This window comes from Clytia hemisphaerica, unplaced genomic scaffold (assembly GCF_902728285.1).
Source record: "Clytia hemisphaerica strain Z4C2 unplaced genomic scaffold, Clytia hemisphaerica genome assembly, whole genome shotgun sequence".
Classification (NCBI taxonomy): domain Eukaryota; kingdom Metazoa; phylum Cnidaria; class Hydrozoa; order Leptothecata; family Clytiidae; genus Clytia; species Clytia hemisphaerica.
Window position 1 is genome coordinate 1,756,990 of NW_027103507.1, and position 23,805 is coordinate 1,780,794.

At 34.2% G+C, this 23,805-nt stretch overlaps 1 protein-coding gene across 1 annotated transcript; it reads left to right on the forward strand.

Moving 5' to 3' along the window:
• The first annotated feature begins 11,180 nt into the window (after positions 1–11,180).
• LOC136798948 (protein brambleberry-like) lies at positions 11,181–23,000 on the forward strand. The gene is made up of 9 exons (XM_067055625.1): positions 11,181–11,472; positions 12,624–12,752; positions 12,993–13,178; positions 17,028–17,250; positions 19,373–19,489; positions 20,030–20,139; positions 20,539–20,818; positions 21,221–21,349; positions 22,109–23,000. The coding sequence occupies exons 1-9, from the start codon at positions 11,227–11,229 to the stop codon at positions 22,432–22,434; spliced, it is 1,746 nt and encodes a 581-aa protein (XP_066911726.1). The 5' UTR covers positions 11,181–11,226; the 3' UTR covers positions 22,435–23,000.
• Positions 23,001–23,805: the final 805 nt, after the last annotated feature.

The window sequence follows — 23,805 nt, forward strand, 5'->3', positions numbered from 1 at the left end:
TAAAATTTTTTCCCGCTCAAAAAAAGTTCTTGAAAATAAAATGTGTGTGGATTTGTGTGTTAAAAATGTTTCATTTGAGTTGATTTTATTTTGAGAGTTTGTTGTTGCTTGATAAATTGTTTTTTCGCTATGCAAGTTTCTGCGTAGCTAGGCCCGGTATCTATAAGGCTGGAACACCGGATTCTTCCAGTCGTTTATGCAAACTAAATCCTGTATCATTATTTGTGTTTACTATTAGTATTACATGCATTGTAAACGACTCCAGTCTATGATGGACCCTGATTTTTTTTAGCATCACACTTAAGCTTTCTCTGAAATTTAGCCTGTGAGGATGGACTAAGAGAATTTTTTCGTGTATTTCTCAATCACATCACTATTAAAAGAATCAAAGATGGAGAGCATGTATCCTCAAATTGAGCTTAAGCCGATTACAGATCATTTACATATATCTAGTTTTTTATAATACTTCAAAAACTTATGAATATCCGTGAAATAAGTTTCCTTCAAAAGAAAATCCTTTCCCTGACTCCCAAATGAGATTATGGAATTTTGCAAGACCGCGTCAAAGCCCTCGTTTTCGCGGATCGGAGGGTCCATCCGAAATATTCTTAGGATTACGCGCAAGGGTAGTTGAACCCGACTGAGGATGCGGCACATCAAAGGCCGAATATCAATCATCTCCGATGGGAAATCGCCCCGCTCCTTTAGTTAGAGCTTAGGCAAGGGCGGTCGCCGATCCCTAATCGGAATATCAGATAACTATGTTGCTTGCCTTCGTGCCGTCTTGTTAGTTGTGATTTGATTAGCTCGGCCTTCATTAAGATCATGTATGATTGCCATGGTTACTTTGTATATACGCATGCGCGCTGAATAGAAATGCTGTTTGTCGTCACAGATTATATTACTTACCGTAATTTTTAGCATGATTAAAATACAACGAACGTGCTAGGAAATTTCTTTTTTATTCGACCAAATTTAAATTAATCTTCCTTATTTTAATTGGGAAAGTTTAATTTTCTTTAAGTGGAAAAAGACTTACTTTGAGAGAGAAACTATTTTGTGGTACGTTTGGCACGAGAATTATGAAATAATTTTAACCACTTCCCTCCCACCTATTTTCAGCTACTAATAAGATTTCAAAATGTTCAGGTTTCTAGATCACGCAAAGGAAAAAATTAAGATCTGACGACTGTTAAAGAGTCAAAAATAACTTCAATTTGAAGTTCCGACGAAGTTTCAGAAAATCAAATTAGCAAAGATTATATAGGCATATAAGAAGAGTAAAATATTGATAGTCGCTATCTATTACTACTCAGATTGATTTTTAATGATCATCGATCAATCCATATTACAAATCTTATCCCTTGGTTAGTTCTCGAATACGGAGAAGTATTTTCAGCGCTTGACCAATAATATCCCGATTCAGAAAAAATAACGGTAATCGAAAAATAATAATAATCGGTTATTTAGCCCGTCAAATAATTATTCTTTTCAGGGAACTAAACAGGAAAGATTTTTATGCAAAAATATGAATTCATATATAATTTAATTATGAAATATTATATAGAAATAAAATTTCTAAGAAAATGGACACAAACACATAAAAAATGCGGAAAATAAGAACATGTTAAGAACATTTCTAGGTTTAAAAGTCAAAAAGTTAAGAACATCCGAAGGCTTAAAAAAATCTAGGATGTTCTTATAAAAAAAACGTGCAAGAATTTTGTGTTTATAGGGGGTTTTGAAAATGTTGACCTGACATATATGAAGAGAATTTTTCTTGTAACATTAGCGCAGCAGGTCTCAAATTTTTCTTCTACAAAGATATTCAAATACCTTATTACACAAATATTACTAGTAATTTTATTAACACGAATTGAAAAATTTTGTGTTAATAAAAACCCTCTTAATTAAAACCAACCGCTGTTTCCTTGAAAAAGCAAAACAATAAAACAGGGGTGAAAAAAATTCCGCGTAAACTTTCTTGGTACCGTTGGAAGCGGAATCTTATGTAGATTATCATACTCAGAGCCTCGTGATGAGGGGCTTGGGGAAAACTTTTGGTAAGATCAAGCCTGAAGTGTACTTCTTTGCCCTAAGATAGATACGTTTTTGAGCATTGTGCTGGTCATCAGCTACACTAAAAACCTATCAAAGCTATTCAAAGTATTTGAAAGTCAGCGCTATCACCATGTGCTCTCGCACAAGGGCATTCGCGTTGCATTTGACCCATTGCATATGATGGATGACACTGTTTAATTGATTGTGGTTTCCAGAAATGTTTGTTGGGAAACCCCCCCCCACCCCCAGGTTTTTGAGACAGGGGTATACATTGAGAGTTTTAGAAGGCACCTACCATTACAAGGATAGCAGTTTTCAAGGCATTTTATAGCGAAGATGGGTTCTTAATGTTTTATTTCACAAATATTTTCCCCCAAAGGCCTCAACGTGAGGCTCTGAGTATGTTAAACCTCATAAAATTCCGCTTTCAACGGTACCAAGAAAGTTTGCGCGGAATTTTTTTCAAGGTCAACTTTAATTTCTGCCAGACTATTTGTGTAATAAGGTAGGCTAACATATGGTTTGTAATGATTAAAGAGAGCTAAAAAGTAACCAGAAGGTTTTCTCTGTAATCTTGGCACTGCTGGCAAATATTTTTGTCTAAAAAAGACAAATAGCTAAATATTATTTTTTGAACATTCTTAAGAACATTTTGAAATTGATTCATCATTATCTGTTTCTTTTTCATTTTGAAATATCTAATTTTCAAATTTTCAAAGTCACCCTCGAATGTCTACGCCCGATGGCTAATGTACTCCAAGCATGAGAATAGTTTTACACGATACTCATGATTTTGGTAGATTTTAGCAAAGCAAGATCTTCTTTCCTTGCAATTAGATTAAAAATGGCAGTTTCGATTCGATTTGCTTTCAAAATAACTATTCTTCATCTTTTTGAGATTTTTCTTGAAAAATCAACTTGGTGAAAGTAGCAAAAAATTACTTTACTTTATTTTCTTAAAAATTGTCTAATGTAATTTTTCTTGGAAAATACAAGAAATTATTTTAGGTAAATATAACAAATTTGTTTTAAGTTAATTTTCCTCAAATATGTACATTATACATTATTTTCCTTGGAAAATGCAGGAAAATGTTTTAATTAATATAAAAGAAAAAATTTTTGTTCGTTTTCCTTAGAAAATACAAGAAACCGTCAGTGAGCGAAGCGATCTTCATTATTATGGTAAAGAGTTGTCTCGGACGACGCTGGGACAGCTAGTAGTATATACACTGTTATTATAATCTTTTGTGTTTTCTTGAGAAAACATTGTTTTCTTTGAGCTTACTTCAGTCTAAAATATTTTTTTTCTTCGACAGCAAAAAAAAATTTCCTTTGCGGTCGGGTGACTCTCTCAAAAAAGTTCACCCGGCCGATTCCTGGAAACAAGACATTGCCTTAGAATTTGTACAAAACAAATTTATAAAGCACGAATCCCACTTTCGGCAAAAAAACTAAGAACAAATTAAGGATTATCCTCTTGAATTTCAGAAAAAATGCTTTTGAGGCCCTTTTAATACAACAACTACCAACCATATGTGAGCGAGCAGTTCAAAACGATTCATCCCGAGAATGGACGTGTTTACATACCGGCATTTGGCATTTGCTCATGAGAACACCAGTGTTACAGACCCGCTAGGACCCCAGCTCCACTGGAAAATTTGGGAAAAATTTCGTTCCCGGTGGAAAAAATACCCTGCAATGTCAGCCCCACTGAAAAATTGACTTTTTGGTTTTATCCCGTTCGAAATTCAGTGTTTAGAAATTGTCCCCACTGGATCTTTTAACCTTGGGACAATAGATTTTCTGATTCCCATTGAGATTTCAATAGAAATTTCCAGCTCTGCTGATTGAAGAAGTTACAGGGTGTATTTACACTGAAAGTTTCAAGCTAATAGCCTTAACGTGTCTAAACCATATGTTGATAGATAGAGTGACGAAAGTGGAGACAAGAAAATAATTTTTACTATTTCTTGCTGATGTACGTGAAACGTTCAAGCGAAAGTAATAATTGCCTTATGTTTCTTTGGCGGAGGTTTGAATCAGCTTGAGATGTTGAAACAATGAATCTAAATTACCTAACTTTTCGAAATAGAACGAATTTACGTCGATATACACATTTTAAGGATTGCCTTCTCACTGATAAAAGTACACGTTGTTTTTTTTATAAGAACATCCAAAATTTTTGAAGCCTGCGGATTCTTAACATGTGCTTATTTTCGTCATTTTTGACTTTAACGGGATAAATTTTTTTTATATTTTCGACATTTTTCACTTTGGGTGGCACTATTGGGTGGCAATATTTTTGATTTTTGATTCCGATTTTGTATCTTTATACTGTCAAATCATGCATATTGGTTGTTGAAATACACATTATTTGTGCGATTTTTCGATGCAAGTAACCATTCAAAAAGTATTTATTTGACATATTTTGAGTTTTGATTAGAAATATTTTGCGGATGAGGCCCTTCCAAATTTCCATTGGGATTTAATTTCGCGGAAATTCGCGGATGACACCCAAATCCGCGAAATCTGCGAATTTTAATCCCCGCGAAAGTTTATCCCATTAAAGTATTTTCCTAAGAAATCAAGTGTTTTAGAGTCTGCGAAGCCTTAAAATGTTCTTAGCATGTTCTTAACATTTTGGCCATCGAAGCCTTATGTTCATATATAGTTTGTTCTTATAAAAAAAATGAAGATCGTGCAATTCTTTGCTCCCATATTTTCAAGCAACCTTCAAGCAACAGTGTGAATACATCCATCCACACATGGGCGCCAAGAAGGACTCAATTTTAATAGCTTTTCTATTGTATTTGTCGTCATGAATGGCTGCGTTTAGACCAACTGGCATTTGTAATTTGGCATTTGCTCATGAGGGATTCGATTTTAATAGCTTTTCCATTGTATTTTCTGTCATGGCATTTAAGGGTGCTTTTTCACTACGCTAGATAGATAAGTGGTTCTCATCAACGGTCCTTTTCATAAATTTCTAAGGGTTATAAAAAATATAAAATGAAGATTCGTGCTTAACGTCAGATTTTGATCGCTTCATATCAGCATTCCAGATTTAACGAAAATTTCGTCGAAAATTGGTCATCAAACCTTTTGTCCTCCAAGAGAGGGGTAGACCTCTCTTGGCTTAATGACCAATTAAGCGAAAAAAGCAGTATAATTAAATTGGTTGCCATAAAAGTAGCAGAATGTGCAGAGGGATTCTTTTGTAAAAAATTGGTCGTTTGGGAAAAGTGTTTTCTTTCCCGATAGAGTTGAAGAGCAAACTTTCATCTGCATTGATTTGATACAAAAGACGAGGAATCTTGTCACAGAAAATGTTCATTAGAAGGCTGTAATTCTAAATCCCTTGATATGCGAGTTGATGATTTTTAATAAAAATTTCTTCAAATTCAAAGGGTTGTAAACGCTGTAACAACTGTTTTGGGAGTCAGTAATGTTTTCCTACCAATTTTCTTTGCTTCAGCTAATCGATTTTCGCCAGAAAGTCTCAGTGAAAAAGCACCCTAAGGAATCGTCTTTTTAGAGTCATTACTGAAAAGGTGATCCCCTCAAGTTCAACTTTGACAGATCAAACAATGAAAAGCATATGGAAGTTCTCAAAAACTGCAGTCATTAAGACTGAAACTTTTTGCCGTAGGGCTAGGCTATGGCAAATCTTGCAAATTTTACAATCTATAGAAAGAACTGAATAAAAAAGGTGCAAATACTTTAAAAAATCAAAAATGTCATTTTTTTTCTTTGTTTTGGTTCCTTTGTTTAATTTGAAATGCCAGAAAAGGGGATTCCTTTGCTCAAAATGGCATTTCAAATGCCAACGAAATGCCAACACGCTGGCATCATAAGCCTTTGACAAACCGAACAATAGAATTGATTCAAAAGAATAATGCAAGCAATTACAAATGCCAGGCTGGTCTAAGCGCAGCCAGTATGTGTAAACGCGCCCAATCAAGAAAAATAACAACCGAGCATTAGACAAAGATTGTTTGTTCTCATAAGAATTTTTTGTTTGAGCATTGTTATCACTCAAATCCCAAGAGAGCATTCTAACGACCTTAATCAGAAAATTCAAAAAAACAGCCTCAAAGAAAAGTCATAGAGTATTTTTATGAAACATATACAGTTGACAGTTGACATGGTAAAGTAGTGTGATTTCACGCAGGAGAAGCGAAGGTTTTATGCTTGGTTTTTCGGATGAAGGTGTTTGATATCTGACAAAAAGAACATAACAGAGGAATCTGGAAAGGTTTGTAGAGATACAGATAAGGGTAGGGAAGGTCATCACTCCTTCCCTTGGCCTTTTCTCTAACCTTTGGTTTATATATCGTCGTCATTCATATAAAAAAGGTTCCCATAGGAAAAGGTTTAATCTCAGTATAAGTAGTGTCATGGTAAATTTAAAATTTTGCACTTTTACTCAGTTTATGAGATTGGCATTTTTGTGGAATGAAACTGCACGTTTTTTTATAAGAACATCCAAAATTTTAGAAGCCTTCGGATGTTCGTAACTTTTTGAGTTTTAAGCCTAAAAATGTTCTTAACATGTTCTTAGCATGTTCTTAACATTTTGGCCATCGAAGCCTTATGTTCTTATATAGTTTGCTCTTATAAAAAAACGTGTATGTGGTTGGTAGACGAGGAGTGCAGAGGCTTGTTATAATTGCATTTTTCTCATTTTCACATTTTAGCTTGACATTTTTACTGCATTGTGAATAGAAAAGTGTGTATTTTTGAGAAATTGTAGATTTGCAAAGTACACGCTTTTTTTTTATAAGAATACACTTTATAAGAATGTCCATGATGAAAATGGCCGAAAAATTAAGAATATGCTAAGAATATCACCATCATGGAATTTTGCTATTCAAGCTAAGAATGTCATTTTTAGAGCATTTTAAATTACAAATTGCCATTTACCCCCAAGTAATAAGAATGCTGTAAGAATATTTCAGGATGATTTTCCCAAAAAAGTTAAGAATATCCATGATGAAATGGATTTACACCATTCTTATAAAAAAAAAAGCGTGTACTGTACTGTAACTTTAGGTTCAACTAAGTAGACTTTCTTGTCTTGTCTTGGGGGGGGGCGGTCAGTGGGTTTACCATCTGGCGGTATATGCGGCGAAAAAAATGGCTTTTAGAATTGCACCTTTACAGTGCAGCCAAAAGATTGGTGAAATGCTCTATTTACGACATTTCATCACCAATGTTTCCAGCCCAACCCAAAAAAAGACATATACACATCCGTGATTTATCGTTTTTCGGAACGCTAGTCGTTAAACTTTACGTAAGTACAAAAGTAACATATTGGGTGGTGTCACTACTATAGTTGGGGGTTGGGATGGCAAAATACGTCGGTTCTTTGTATTTTTTAATAGATATTCGTTGTTTTTTTAAGATGGTCTGGAAAAGTTAGTTAAACAGTTCCTTACTTCCAATTTCTATTTCAAATCCCAAGCTAGACATCTTTTGTTCAACAAACATCAGATCCTAGACATAAATCTATATCTATTAACCCTTTAAGTGCCACGGTCCTTTTTTTCATTTTTTTTAAGAAAATCGCTAGTTCAAACTTTAAAGGCTTACCGGGTGCGCCAGAAAAAAGTATACAAGTTTGTCGAGATATTGTAGGCTTTAGGATGAGAATTTTTATTTGATTCTTTTTTCATTGTATAGGGGAAAATCTAACTTAAATTTTGGTATATAAAACTTCAAAATCGGTTCAGTCAATCAAAAGTTATGATAAAAAAACTGAAAATCTTAACTTACCCAAAAATTCAAAATTCATTAGAAACAGTGAACAAAATTTGAATGTACAATAACCACTATTATGAAAGGTATTTCGCCCGGGGGGGGGGGGTACTTAGGCAAAAATGGGTGCTGGGTATGTGCGTGCCTTAAGGGTAGGGTTTTTCACCCTCCCAAAGTCTCTCTAAGGGTTACCAAAACAACAAAAGTCAAAATCAGTCTCTCTAAGGGTCGGTTTTTTCACAAACTCGGGTCAAAGAAAAGTCAAAAGTCAAAAAAGTGAGAAAATTTTTCAAAAAAGTGAGAACATTTTTCAAAAATTAGAGAAATTTTTCGAAAATTGGAGAAATTCTTTTAAAAATCGAATTTCTTTGACTCATTATAGAATTTTTTTGTGAAAAAGTCTCTCTAAGGGTTGGGTTTTTCTACACTGAGTCTCTCTAAGGGTCACCTTTTCACCAAAATTCAGTCTCTCTAAGGGTAAGGGTCCAGAGGTCTGGCACGCACATACCCGACACCCGTCAATCCTAGTACCCCCCCCCCCCGGGGTATTTCGATAAAATGGCATTTTCTAAGCATTTTTTTGGTAAAATGTTGGTCTTTAAAGCTTTCCTCGACTCATTGGATATTAAAATAATTCAAATTAAGCCTCAAAACTAAAATCAGGGCGTCGAAGTATCGATATGTTGGCATTTTGAAAGTTTCAATTGAAGATTGCATGTTTTTTTTAGTTTTTAGCTATTTAGCAAGAATTTTCGAATTTTTATGGGAATTTTTACTTTCTTAGCAAAGTTTGAGCTTAAGCGACCTTAAATCAACCATTTTACAGTTACCAATTGACAATTTTATTCATTTATGGCTATTTAACTGTTTAAGTGATAATAAATAGAGAGAACATTTTGTTCCTTGTTTCTAATGAATTTTGAATTTTTGGGTAAGTCGAAATTTTCAGTTTTTTTATCATAACTTTTGATTGACTGAACCGATTTTGAAGTTTTATATACCAAAATTTAAGTTAGATTTTCCCCTATACAATGGAAAAAGAATCAAATAAAAATTCTCATCCTAAAGCCTACAATATCTCGACAAACTTGTATACTTTTTTCTGGCGCACCCGGTATATCTCTTCTTTCTTTCGGGGGTCTTCGGCGTTGCCCGATTTAGGAAGGGCGGGGCGCGACGGCTAAGGGGGGGGGGGTAGGTTAGGGGAATTAAAGCAGTCCGGATGGCGGAAAGGTGCCCAGTGAAGAAACTTCAAATCAATTTGATAGAGGACAGAATAAAGTGAAGCAGGGCCAAATCTGAAGGTTCTTGGATTACTCAAAAATGGTCAAAAAACGGTCAGAATCTCAAAAAAGTGGATTTTTGTCAAATTTTTGACTATTTGGCTTAAAATCTTGCTGGAAATCTCCAATTCCTACGAGTTGGACCAAAAATCACAGTTTCTAACTCAAATAAGTTCAGGGGGCCTTGCCTTCCTATATAGCCCAATGTTCGATATACTCGACATTGGCACTTAAAGGGTTAAGCCCCCCCCCTGAGCTCTTCAACCTAGCTATTTTTTTCCTTTTAGTGATGGTTTTCCATTTAGTTTTCTATTAATCTTATCATAGTCTAGACTCAGACGATATCACTTAGTACCTTGCGGGCGAAGGAACTTTATCTTTCATTCTGTGCGTTCGCCTCGTTTGTAGTTAGTAGTTAGTACATGTTCTTAAATTTTTTATTAACCCTTTAAGTGCCACGGTCATTTTTTAAAGAAAATCGCTACTTAAACTTTAAAGGCTTATATCTCCGGAACTAGAAGGAGTTAGAAGCTTGTTTATAGCCCGTTGAATAGCTTAATGTCTCCTCTTTCGTTTGCGCGGACCTGACTGAATGATAGAAAGATGCCGAGTGGTTAAACTTCAAGCTAATTCGCTGGAGGACAGAATCAAGTTAATCAGGACCAAATTTGGAGGTTCTTGGATCACTCGTTGACCAAAATGGTCAAAAAACGGTCAAAATCTTAAAAAAGTGGATTTTTGTCAAATTTTTGCATTTTTTTGACTTTTTAACTTAAAATCTAAAAAAGACTCACTTTTGATTTTTTTTGCTTGGCCATGAAGCCTAATCCGATTCCTACGAGTTTTACCAAAAACGACGATTTCTAACTCAAACTAGGCATTACAGCAGGGCTTCGCCCTCCTACATAGCCCATGTCTTATATATACGACATTAGCACTTAAAGGGTTAAACTATAAAGAACAATCTAGATGCTGAATGGACCTACCTAATGATGAAAGTTAGATAGCAATAAGAAGAAAAATGAAAACAATCAGTCAGAAAATATAGCGTTCACCGAAAATACATAACGCCTAAAATTTCATCATTGATTGGAAGTAGGGAAAAAATAAATAGAAAATTCCGATTGCAAAAATCACTTTTATTGACAATTGAATCATGCTCGATGGTGGGCATTGTTATCAATAATGTTTTTGTTAAAACATACAGGGTGTCCCTAATTAAAGTATCGAGTTTGAACATGCGATTGAGTAGAAAAGTTTGTGTGTGTTATCAGTAAAATATAAGAACGTTCTCCATCACACAGACTTATTACAACAGGTAGTTACAACGTATAAATTAATTGTAATGACAAAGAAAAAAGAGGGAGAGCTTAAAATACAATTTTGTGAACACGCACATAAAACTTTCTACTCATAGTTGTGTTTCGACTCGATACTTTAATTAGGGACACCCTGTAGAAATATTAGGAACAAGTCCAATGAAAATCTGCAAAAACGGCGATTTCTGGCATATTTCCGGCAGGAAAAAAAATTCCCCGCATCTTTCTGCAAAAAATCGGGATAAGTCTAAAAAACTTAAACCCAATAGAAGAACAATGCACCCCCGTTGGGACTCCTATCCCACTGAAAATTTGGTCAAAATTCATTCTCGTTGGCAGTGAGACAGGGGTGTAAGAATGTATTTTTGAGCTTGGAATAAAAGAATTTTTATCCCAATGGGATTTTAATATAAATTTTTAACCCCAATGTAGAAAGAATTCTACCAGGCGGGCTGTAACAATGCATAGGCGAAGAAAGGAAATGCAAACCTTCTGCATTAAAAATTGTATTGTCCTATTCATAAAATTCATGACGTAATGTTTTATATGGAAGCATCCACAAAATAGCCCATACGCGTTTGCAACTAGTTTTATAAAGGGGGTCAAAGTCAAAAGTCAAAAAAGCATACAGTGTCGTACTTTACGTCGTATAAAAATTTTTTGGTATCGTTGGAAAGATATTCAAATGTGCTTATATTTTCCACTAATTTGTTTTTTGAAATTCTTCTAAGAAATTGGAGAAATTTCTTTTTTTAATTTCTAAATTCTTTTTAGAAAAGAAATTTCAAACTAAACAATTAAAGAAGATGCGACTAATAAACACCATACCCCTCCTAATTGTGACTTTTTCAAACACTCATTGTTTTTGGTGGTGGTTCACTGGCAACTCAAACAATCAACCAAACGATGGAGATTCAACACAAACTTCCTCAAACACAGAGATGACACAAGTATTTGCTCCATTTGAAATGTCTACTGGAGAAGAAAAATTTCTGAGAGAAGCCAAAAATTATCTTCAAAACTTACCTATGCTTGATCAATGTAATATGCTGGTAATTCTGCAATTTGAAATCTTCTTTCAGCATTTTTAAGCAGTTGTGTTGCCATTTTTTTCTCCTGAGGTTTAATCTACTTTTAAATGTCAGAAATATTTCACAGGACTTTAATTTCGCGAATCATGATGGAAATTTCCTGGCTTTTGTTAGAAGTGAAAGCATCTGTTTTTGTGGTTTTTAAAGTCCCTTGCTATTAAAACTTTAGAAAAAGAGAGTATTTGAACATTTTTGATAAGTGAGCTTAAAAAATAAAAAATTTCGCGAGAAGTAATTTAATTTCGCAAATTTGAGCGAATTCGCGAAAATCGTAAAAATTTCTGACACTAAAGTACTCCTAGTTCCCCAAAGGTCTTTTTTCGACAATTTACGATAGAATTTTTAGCTTTTTGAACAATACTTTGCTTGTTTGCAATCAATCCCACGGAACAAAGATCAGACTAAAGAGAGGACGGGATGAAGACGGATAAGAGTCTCTATAAAAAACCTTCAATTTTTGTGGTTTTGAAAAACTTTTTGTCATAGTTATAGTCTTTATACAGTGTGTTCGGCGAAAAGCGAACCACTTTTTATATAAAGTTAGATACCCAAAACTCATTTTTTAAATCAATAGAGATGTATAATTCATGATATTCATGATGTAATCTTATGTAATCTTTTCGTTGATTGTGACACTCCGAATCAAAACATTTGGCCGCCATTATTGGTGGCAAAACAAATGCGTTCCCCAATGTTTTCCAAGCAAGGACCCCCGGAAAAAATAAGAAAAGATTAATACAGAAGTCCAAATACTCCAAATCAAAGAAAAAACTCTTTCATTGAAATTCTTTAATTATCTGCAATATAATTTCCAAAAGATATTTAATTCTATTATATTACGTCACAAGATATTAAGCATTTTTTTTCGTAAACCCCCGGTTTCAATACAAAATAGGTTAGCGGGACAATTTTTTTGCCACCAATAATGGCGGCAAAGTTGTTACGTCACATCTATTGTTTAGGCGCAAAGATTACATCATGAATATCATGAATATACTGAGGTCATTAAAAATAATTTTTGTAAAAATTGTGTAAATTATGAGGACTTTAATTCATGTAAATTAATCATGTTTCGTTTTTATTCGGAAGCACACTGTATTTTTGCAATTCAGATTATCAATCGCTTGAAGACATCGTGTCATCAACTGAGTGATGAACAACTTTCTAAATTAAGCGTCAATTTATTGAATTGTCAAAGTGCAGTTGAGGGAAGGAAGGTTTATAAATGTACCGAGGAAATGGTGAGTTATGTATAATTGACTTTTGTGTTAAACACTGGAAGATTAAGGAAAACAAATTCTTCAGATAATCTTTATTAGATCTTTTTGAACAGCATTGAATCTATAAAATCTAAAAGTTTTATCTCACAGATATACTCAGGTATCCCTTCGTGAAAATGAAAGTCCCATATGAGTTCACGTTTCCATTTGAGAACCTAAGCGGCAAATTCAATCAAATCACCTATTTTTTCAATTTTTAAGGCTCTTTCTGAGTGCACCGGTCCGATGGATCCAGATACATGGAACTCGTACCACATCATAAGTAACCGGGCACGCGCTATTTGTTATAACATGCGTCAAACACAGTTTCGTATGAAAACTGAACAGACCGTCAACCAACTGGCTTCATCTACATTGAACAATATAAACTTACTCAAACAGCTAGCGGTGAGATTTTTAACCTTAAATTGATTCAGTGTAGTAGGAAGACCACTCTTTAGGAGTGGAATTTTTTTTGGCTCATTCGAGAGAAGAATGTATTTAAAAACATTTTGAGAGGGGGTAATCAAATAAGGTCCAGCAAATTTTTTTATGGCCAAAAGACTCAAGTTAGGGGATATTATTTATTTGGGAATGTCTTCTTATGTCCAGGATGAAATTATCAGAGGGGCTGGGGGTCGGGTGTTAAGAATATTGCCACCTTTCCCGAGACTGAATTTGATTTTGGTTATTTTTAAGAGTCGTTATTTCTAAATAATGTATAAAAAAATCTTGTGGCTAGCTTTTCGAATTGACACGTTAATGAATAATTTTAAAGTCTGTCCAGATATAATTGGCAGTGGAAACAAGAATGCCTGTAACTTTTGATAGTCAAATATAATTATGGAAAAGTTTTTTGCTTGTTTTAGAGAATCAAAAGCGCTATATTGAACCCGAAATACCCCTTGGTAGCACTTTTCTTTGAAATATCAAATCTCCAACTTATTACTAAAAACGGGGGATAGTGATATGATTGATAAAACAGTTTTTCGATCATAACACATTTTACTATCTCTTTAATGACCTCATAGCCAAACTGTGTTTAGTGTTTTGGGAGTTAGCAAAGTTCTTTAATGACTTAAAAATAACAAAGGCAATATAAGTTCATGCTTATCTCTTCAATAAAAACAATTATACAGGGTGTCCCTAATTAAAGTATCGAGTTTGAACCACAGATATCTAAGCCCGAAGGGCTAGATTTGCAACTTTAAGCTTTCTCCAGCAAAAAAAAGTGAAGCAAAAATTTGCATTTTTGAAATTTCGTGCCGATGGATAGGATCTAGCATTTTAATTGTTTTCGGAGCACGAGATCAAAAAACGTAGGCGGCAAACGCTATTTCACATCTCTCAAACCGGTGAAATTGCATATTTTAGTCACGTGACTCTGGTAGGAAATCCTTCCAAAGATGAGCTTCACTTTTTGATAAAAGCCGCAAATCTAGCCCTTCGGGCTTTACAGATATCTGTGGTTTGAACATGCGATTGAGTAGAAAAGTTTGTGTGTGTTATCGCTAAAATATAAGAACGTTCTCCATCACACAGGCTTATTACAAAAGGTAGTTACAACGTATAAATTAATCGTAATGACAAAGAAAAAAGAGGGAGAGCTTAAAATACAATTTTGTGAACACATACATAAAACTTTCTACTCATAGTTGTGTTTCGACTCGATACTTTTAATTAGGGACACCCTGTACTGTGATTTCACTTCGTTTCGAAATAATCAATGATACCAATAATACCAATGCACCAAAACTTAACATTTTCCAACTTTTAATTGCACTGTTCAAAAAATATAACGTAACCCCCGTTTTTAGTAATAAGTTGGAGATTTGATATTTCACAGAAAAGTGCTACCAAGGGGTATTTCGGGTCCCATATCTTCCGAAGGACTTTTCTGTTTGCCTTGAAATTTAACAAACTTCTTAACCTAAGGTTGAACTACCACTGGTGTAAAAATGAACGTTATAGCATAAGTAGAAAAAAATCTCAATTTTTACAATCGGAAATTTAACCGCTAAAAATCGCGAATTTTTCAGCCAAAAATATATTCAAATATAGCGCTTTTGATTCTCTAAAACAAGCAAAAAGAATTTCCATAATTATATTTGACTATCAAAAGTTACAGTCATTCTTGTTTCCACTGCCAATTATATTTGGACAGACTTTAGGAAAAAGTTTTATGTTGGAAAGTAGAATGTAGGTGAAATTTGAATCAGACCTGAAAGATGTAGATTTGCATTTTAAAAAACATTGAATGTTTTCAACTCCCAAAATCCTTTCCCAGGGGTTAGTTTCATTACTTTTGAGAGATTTGGTCAATTTGCTAATTGTTTTGGTCCTTGAAGTTGATCCCATTTTCGTTATGACTCCCAGAATATAGGTTTGGTTTTATGGCTTTAAATCTAGTAATAGTAAAATATTAATATTTTTTTTCAATTGGATTAATTATAACAGCAAATTTTAGAAAGTTTTGTGCCAAAACAATATTCTAAAGAACATTTTTGAAAATTGGATTTTTTCGCTTTTCAACCCCCGGAATGTAGGTGAAAAGATTCGGTCGTTGAGAGCGGAATTTCAGTATTCATCGGAAATTATTGTTCTCTAAAGTGAAATTCATACTTTAGAAATATACTCTGACAAAAAATTAACAAAGATATTAATTTTATCGTGCTACAAATGAGGAAAAGTAAAAGAAAGGACGAAAAGAAGAAACAAGACAGTTGTTTTTATTTTTTAGGCTGAAAATGTTGTCTTAAAATGTGATGTGAGCCTCACAGCCCCGGTGGAACTTTTTCCCACAGCGGGGACAAAGATTTCTACTATAAAGTCTAATGGGGATAGAAATTCTATTGTTCTAAACTTAGGCAAATTTTCTGATTTGGGCTGGGGTCTCAGCGGGTCTGGGACACGTCGTAAAAGCTCAAAATGTCAACACTAATCATCTCTCTCAGGCATAGTCTACACAGTACATGTAATGAAAGTACAACAAACAAGTATTCTATAATTTGACAGACTTTTTATGTCGGGTTATAAAGGCCCCCAAATTGTAGATTAACGAACCCCAAAATTGTAGGTCAAACATTTTCGTCAAAATATCTAGCATAGAACAATAAATATTTAAATGGACTATTTTTCCCATTTTCTTTGTTCATTATAGGAGTAAGAAAATAACATATCATCATAACTTAATTCCAATAGATTTAGAGGATTTATTTAGAAAATGTCTCAATCCGGGTAGTATCCAATCAACTTCGATTCAGATTTTCGTTGGAAAAAATTAATTCAAGTTAAAATTTAATGTCTATAAAAACAACTTTTTATGAAGTTGAACTATCGTTAGGGCTGTAATGCTAAAAAATGAGAGACCTAAATTTTCGGGGTTTACTTCATTCGAGTCAGATGATTTACGAAATTTTTTAATTGATTTTTTACCTTAGTAAATACAAGATTTTGCATCAGGTTTTGTCAACCAGATGTGTCAAGATGAGCAAAGTGATTGTTTTTTCTAGGAAGAAAGCTAATTTCTCTCAAAATTTGCAATCTGATTATGTTTTTGTTTTTGCGACATCTTAAACTAATTTCTCCAAAAAAAAACAGGCGTAGGAGAAGAAGAATAGAGTATCTAATTCAGGAGCGTGCATCTTTTTATAAAAACATGTGATAGAAAATAACATGAGCCTCAAATATGAGGAAAAACATTCTTATGAACATTTTGAAAAATTAAGAATGTACGCAAGCATATTGAGAACGTCTTAAATATATATTCCTCATCTAAGAGTAAAAAAGTATAAAAAAACAACTTTGTCTCGCCTAATGTTTGTTGGTTCTTATAAAAGTTTGGCAAAGAAGAAAACTTAAGTAGGAGTAAACATTGAGATAAGAACATCTGCAACTTAGACGGCTCCCATGATTAAATAAAAAAAATATATATATATTTTCAGCGCAGAGGTACATTTTTACATTCTGTTGTCTTTTTTGTGTCAAATAGATCTTAGAACAACATCAGACTTCGAGAGCATGAATTTAAAAATTTAAAATTTAAGTTTAACTGGGGTTTAACTTTAAGGCTTTAAAGGCTCGAAAAAATGCATTTCCCAAAGACAATACAGTACAGTAAAAATACTCAAAATCCTAAAAATAAGAACATTTTGAGAACAGCTTAAAGCTCCAAACTAAAAAAGTTAAGAGCATGCAAAAGCTTTAAATTTTTTTAACACTATCATAAATAAACAAACACTATATTACCTATAATAGGCTGGTCAAGAACACATGCAAGAAGTTACTGAAGAAGCTGTTTCGAACATCGCTCAAAGTCAAAACAAATTATTAGCCAATCAAGAATCACTAAACGAAAAACAATCGCAGATTGGTGGGTTACTTCAAAACAATATGGAAGATTTGATAGCTGAGAAACGATTGATTGCTGAGAAACATCACCAAGTTGAGCAGTATACCAAAATGATCAATGAACAACTTGGTATGTATCCGATAAAATACACGTTTTTTTTATTAGAACACCTAAAATTTGGCTGAGCCTGGATGTGCTTATTTTTTTTAGCAATTTTCAGCCTAAAATGTTCTTAAATGCGTTCTTAATTTTTCAGACTACTCTAAATCGACAATATCATGCAAAATAAAGAGAACTTAAAATTGGTAAAATTTCGACAATATTTGACTCTCGATTTTAGAAAATTCATCACTAAGTTCAGTTAAAACTGCTTGAAAAGAGGAAACAATTGTAGTTTCTTGTCATTTTTTTCCAAACTGAGGCTGGGCATGTTCTTAAGATGTTCTTAATTTTTCGACGAATTTCAGCCTCAATGTTCTTATAAACTTGGTTCTTATAAAAAAAAGGTGTATTTCGTCAGAAAATGATTTTTTAGTCATTTTCTGCCGACGAATTTTTAATTGGGCCCTCCTAGCGGTTTGCGTAAATGCGAGAGAGCGTAAATGGGCTTTTGCACTTACGTGATAGCCTGTACCAAACTCTTCTTCGCTGACCGAAAAGATAGTAAATCATGAACTAGCCCGGGTCCACTTAAACCTTTTTTTAGAAAATTAAGTGGCCCGGTAGTATATGGTAATATGGTTTAGCTTAGGTGGACTGTAAAACAATCCGCTAGATTTTAGTTGTTTTTGGAAGGTAAAGACAGTATGAAAAATGTTTTTAGATGAGAACAAGGGATTGCAAATCTGTTATGATGCTTGTTTCTCATTTTCGATTATATCTTTCAACTCCAAGTAGTTTTATTGTTATTTGGATTTTTAACATTGTCTCTCAAAATCGTGACCTCGCGAAACGCTCCTAGTCTACTTCACTGGACTCAGCGTCATAAAAAATTATCAAAAAGCAAAGTTCGGCCAGAAGTAGACTCTAGTCTAATCATGAACTTGTTACTCGACTATACAGGGTGTTCAGAAAAAAGTACTGTGTCAGTACCACTTATATACGTAGAAAGAATTTGTGCATGTATCAAAAAATCTATAATTGGACGGAGGATCGAGACAAAAATACCATTAGATACTAGAAATTTCAAAAAAATCAAGATAATATTCTTTTTAATTACTTTATCCGGGACAACCTTTCATATGTTGGTTGTTTAAAAAGTACTCTGATTAGTATTAATTTAATTTGTAAATAATTAGGGTTTAATTATCATTGTGTTTAAAAAAAAACTTCGTCAGTTGCACAAAGTCTTTCGGAACACCCTGAACTTTAATTTCAACGAACTACAGTATACTACCGGTTATTCGAACCTGCACTTATTTGAATAATTCGGTTATTCGAAGTGAGATGGCGTTCCCCTTGGATCTGCTTACTCAACCCAGGCAAAAACACTCCCGGTTATTCGAACCTTACTTATTCGAATAATTCGGTTATTCGAAGTGAGATGGCGTTCCCCTTGGATCTGCTTACCCAACTCAGACAAAAACACTCTCAGTTATTCGAACTTCAGTTATTTGAAGCGATTTCTATTTCCCTTGGGGTACAATATAGGCTAAATCACCCTCAGTTATTCGAGTTTGAGTCATTGTGTTGGCTTGTCATGGAAAACGCGGTGATCAAATAGCTAAAATCAACGTTTAAGAAGTGTGCTAAGGCCTGAATAGGCGCTCTATTTCGAATTTTTCTTATTGGGAGATCGTCGAGTTAGAACATTAAAAACTTTCTACGATTGAAATAATTGTTTTTCCTTTAAAAATTAGGTTTCAATATTCAGGGCTATATATCGCTATTCAAGCGATTTCTTTGTGCTTATTACCCTCAACTGAACTGCAATGCCTCATTACTTCAGAAAAATCCCTCCGGTTAAGGTTAAGTTGAGAATCTGGTGGGAAAACGGATATTTCAGTTATTCGAACTCCCGGTTATTCGAATTAAATTCTTATCCCCTTTGGAGCTTTGAATAACCGAGAGTCTACTGTAGGATTAGGGACAACCATTTACTTTATCTAAATGAGCTTTTGAAATGACTTTATCACCCAAAGTGTTATTCATATATGTGAATTGAATTCGGTTTATAAGAGAAATATGTTTTATGCCTCTACTCTTCACCTTAGTTTCTTCGAAACAAAAATCCCAACTCTTTTATTTATAGTTTCCCTATCGACTGAAATAAAAGCACAAGACCAGGCCAAGAAAGAAAGCGAGCAAGAGATCCTCAAAGATCTCGATTCAGTCAAGTCCAAAGCAGACGAAGTGCTTCAAAAGCTAGGTAAAGAAATATTTATTTCGTACACGTCTTATGGAGACCGCACTATCGGTCAGATCAGCCCGCATTTATGAATTCACGAGTACCAAATTGGAAATTGACCTAGGTATGAATACGAGCGCTCTGAATTTAATTAAAAGAAAAGTATCTGGACAGTTGTTGGGTCGTCACCGCACTACTCCGTCCCTATTTGAACCAAAATAATCCGCCATCTTTGATAAGTAGACCATAGTTCGGTGCCGGCAATTTGATCGAACAAATCGATCTATCTTTCAACTCGTCGCTTCGCGTCACTCAGTTTTTTTTGATTGGTTGAAAAAATTGCCTACTTTCAGCAAAGATGGCGCATTGTTTTGCTTCACCTACCGCTGCTTGGGAAATACAGGAGTAACTCTATCTATGGTCATTGATCTCTTTCAATCTATTGAAAATTACAAACAACAGCTTACCGTAACAAGTTACAAAGTTTAAAACTTACCAGCATTATCTTCAATAGTGTGATTGCTTGATATTCAATTGCTTGATCACTTTCTTTTCCACCAGGCACAGCATTTGTGGACATGGATAATTACCATGACAATCTAGAAGAGAAACAAAACAAAACGCTGAAAAGTTTGGAAGAAATACAACAAACTATTGAGTTCATGAGCAACGTAAGAAATATTGAACCTCCTATTGAACAGTTGTGTTCAATGCAGAAGTTGGGTTTCGATTGCAATATAGTCGAATGTTTGTTCGCATTGCGTACACTTCGCACCAGAAATCTACAATAGAAATCTCTTAGGAATTCCTCGAGGGAATTCTATTTTAATACCCCCGAAACAATACCACAATGCATCGACAAAAATCAAAAACTATATTGACAAAGCACTACTCAAAACAGACATACGGACAGCGACTTACTAATGAAAAGCCCGATGTCGGGTTAATTAGTAGGCTTCGATTAGATAGATTACTAAATATTATTTCATCTGATTAAAATATTTTATGCAAGTCGGACACCTTTGTAAAATAACCAGTACACTACCTACTGGTAATGTGTTCTTTTCCAGCTGATCGAGAAATTACATGTTACTTTCAACAATCAAATCCCATGGCTTCAAAATATGTTCGGTGGAACCGTGGACAAATTGACCATGATTTCAGTTCTCCTTGGTCACACTTCCTTCTTCATGGCAAGTTTCTTCTCAGCTATCTTCATCAATGCACCAAGTGTGACCAGAGGCTTGCTTCTTTTGATGGTACCAGTCAATTGTTTCTTAGTTCTCCATGAAGTTCAATATCAATTGACTTTTCTACAAATGGCATGGATTCTTGCTGGTTCAATGCCAGGTATGTGTTGTCACATTTTTTTAATTTTGTAATGACTAAAAATATAAAACGTAAATGTAAAATTAAATGAGAGACTACAAGGTGTTCGAAAAAAGGAAGCAAAATTTAATATAGAACATTAGACCTAACATCAGAATCGTTTGAAGTTTCGTTATTCACTGCATACATGTAAATTATTTTTTGTAGGTAAAAAGGTAAAATAAATTTTGAGTTTTGCTTTATATCAAATCAAATTCTATTATACCTTGTATTTTCGAAAATCTAATTCAGAATTTTCTCTCTAAAGATCGATTTTTGGTTCAGTCAGCTGTCATCTTGCACACCTCAAAACCTAACCCCCGAATCAGCGATTTATGATATGAAATTAGCATAGATATCACAAATTTCAATTCCTTTTTCTAGGATTTTACACAATAAAAACACTTTGGGATTGGGTACAGTCAATTCGTAAAGGAAAACAAATTGTGATAGCTGATGAAAAAGAAGCAAGATTCACATTCGATACACCAGAGAAAGTCAAAGCAACTGCTGGTATGCTTATTGTTTCTTCCTCGAAATACGCCTTTTCAACCGTAGATTTTTTTGTCCGCTTTATCCCACTAGAACCCGTCCAAGTCCTTTTTTGCACCTGTAAACAATAGAAAAACGTGTCGAAAAAGGATTGGATCGAGTTTAGGGGGATAATTAAATAATTAAGTGGCACGCGCCTGACCGCGCGACTACGGTCGAAAAGGTGTATTTTTACAACTTCTTCCTATCACTTATCAGGCACGACGGAAGCTCTTTATATCTGGTACGGCGAATGAGGAAATTTAAGCGATTTTACCGACGAAGAGAAAAACTTCGGGTATTTTTGTGAAAATCTGGTACGGCGGCCGCCGTACCTGCCGTACCGGTTGCGTCGTGCCTGCTTATGAAGTGTCGGCGAAAACCTACTGATCAATACAGTATGTCCGGAAAGAATTGGGAAGATAAATTTATATAAGTAAGAACTCTCAGTTATTTTCATGACCTAATTCTAATTGCTTGGTTTCTATTTCAAGAGCGTTTTTCATGAAACTAGGATTGTCCAACTATTCATGATATACATCACTGGAATGCCCACCCAATGAAAATTTCCACCCAATACGTCACTTAAAAAATAAAAAATAGAAAATTCATGGAGGACTGTCCATGCATATCATGAATTGAATGAACAATAGTGGATTTTCTGTTTTACTTCATCCCGAAATAAAAATTAACGCATCTCAAATTAATGCAAATTCCTCGCTTCTTATCATTAATTAACAGAATTTCAATCAATGGTAGAATGTTCTTACACTCCAATCGCAGAGGAAAAGAAATGCTACGAACAAAATCCTACAATTTCATTGGCTAAAAATGATGTCATTCACAGCTCTTCGCCTATTAGAAACCTCAATTTTCCATCCTACGACGAATCACCGAGAGCAAGCCGACGTCATATAGACAGTCTTCTCAATAACTCTTCTCCTCGACTAAATACTAGTCTAGGATTGAAGTGTTGCGCTAAAACGAAGTCTGGTTCAAGATGTAAGAATTCTGTACTTAACCTTTCGACTACCTGTCGTGTACATACACCTCAAAAGGATTTGTAAAAGCCTTCACTTAATCATTTTGGTCTATTTTGTTGCACTAAAGTTCATTTATTTTTCAGTTACGTTTTTTATCTTGTATAAAATTTCAAAAATTTGTAAATATTTTTTATAAGCCTGTTGTACGGTACATTCTAGAAAAGATTTGAATTCGATTTTTAAAAAATCATCCAAAATGCTTGGGGGAAAGGGCCCCCGGCAAAAACAACTTTGGGTGTGTGCGATGGTAGTCGGGGTTTCTGTGGTTTTCATTGACACTACGCTCGATGCCACCTTTTTACACTTATCCAAAAACAAAGGAAATGACGGGTTGGCTTTTAGGCTGAAGGTTAATCCTAGCTAAACTTTGTTTTTTAATAATTTTTGGTAAATAAGCGATGAGTACAGGGAAAACAAGCAACATGCTGAATGAAATTTGTAAAATCGCTCGATTTTTTTAGTCAAAGCACTTGTTATACATTTTTGGAAATCTAAGAGGTAGGGGAATCAAAATAACTTGGGTGCCCATTTTTTTCGGACACTTTGGTGTGATTTCCGGACAAATATGACGGTCTCAGGCAAAAATCATAGAGTGAAAAAATTAATGAAAATTTTAGCTTAAGAAAACGGAAACCTGTTGCATAATTTTGAAAAGCTCTCAAAAATTAAGATTAGATATATATTGCAAGTATAGACCTCAAAAAAATAGAAACTACTAAACTGCCAACTAAAAGGTAGTCGGAAACATGCTGAATGAAAATGAAAATTTTCGGACGAAAAAGGAAAGATAACAGCATAGCACAGAGATGCATAAGCTTGAAAACATGATTGTTTCACGCTGGTTTTCCGATGTTTTAGAGGTAAGGGGCCCCATATAAAATTATTTTTTGAAAATCAAAACATGCTAAGTTTTCGGAATAATCAAATACAGTCCTTTCTTTCCCGTAAAGATAACTGTCTCTTTAAAGATCAATCTAATAAAGTAACTTTAAATCCGAAATTTGACCCAAAAAAAATGGCTAAAACCTTAAAGACGCCACTTTTGCTTGCCTTGGAAAGGTTGAACATTCGCTTCTAGCCTTCAGCTTGAAATTCGATGATAAAAATTTACGAATTTTGTTATCATCGTAATTCCGAGCAAAAAAAGTATACCACAACAAGTCTTTAACTCGGTCAAAGAAAAATATAAGGCCATTTGAAATCCTGTAAAACCTGTTATGCTTTAGAGAAAATTGACTTTACCTGAAATAATTTTAGATTTTACAAATTCATGTATTCTTTGAAGAAAAACCGTCAATTTTTAACAAATCACTTTGGGGATGAGTAGTTTTTTCTATAACGTCAGATTGGCCATAATCAGCTCTAATTCGCAGTCCCTCAAAATTTCTCAAAATC

Coding starts and splice junctions, on each gene's coding strand:
- LOC136798948 (XM_067055625.1), top strand. CDS start 11,227: ATGCGACTAATAAACACCATACCCCTCCTAATTGTGACTTTTTCAAAC. Junction 13,179..17,027: donor ACTTACTCAAACAGCTAGCG/GTGAGATTTTTA, acceptor TACCTATAATAG/GCTGGTCAAGAACACATGCA. Junction 19,490..20,029: donor CGAAGTGCTTCAAAAGCTAG/GTAAAGAAATAT, acceptor CTTTTCCACCAG/GCACAGCATTTGTGGACATG.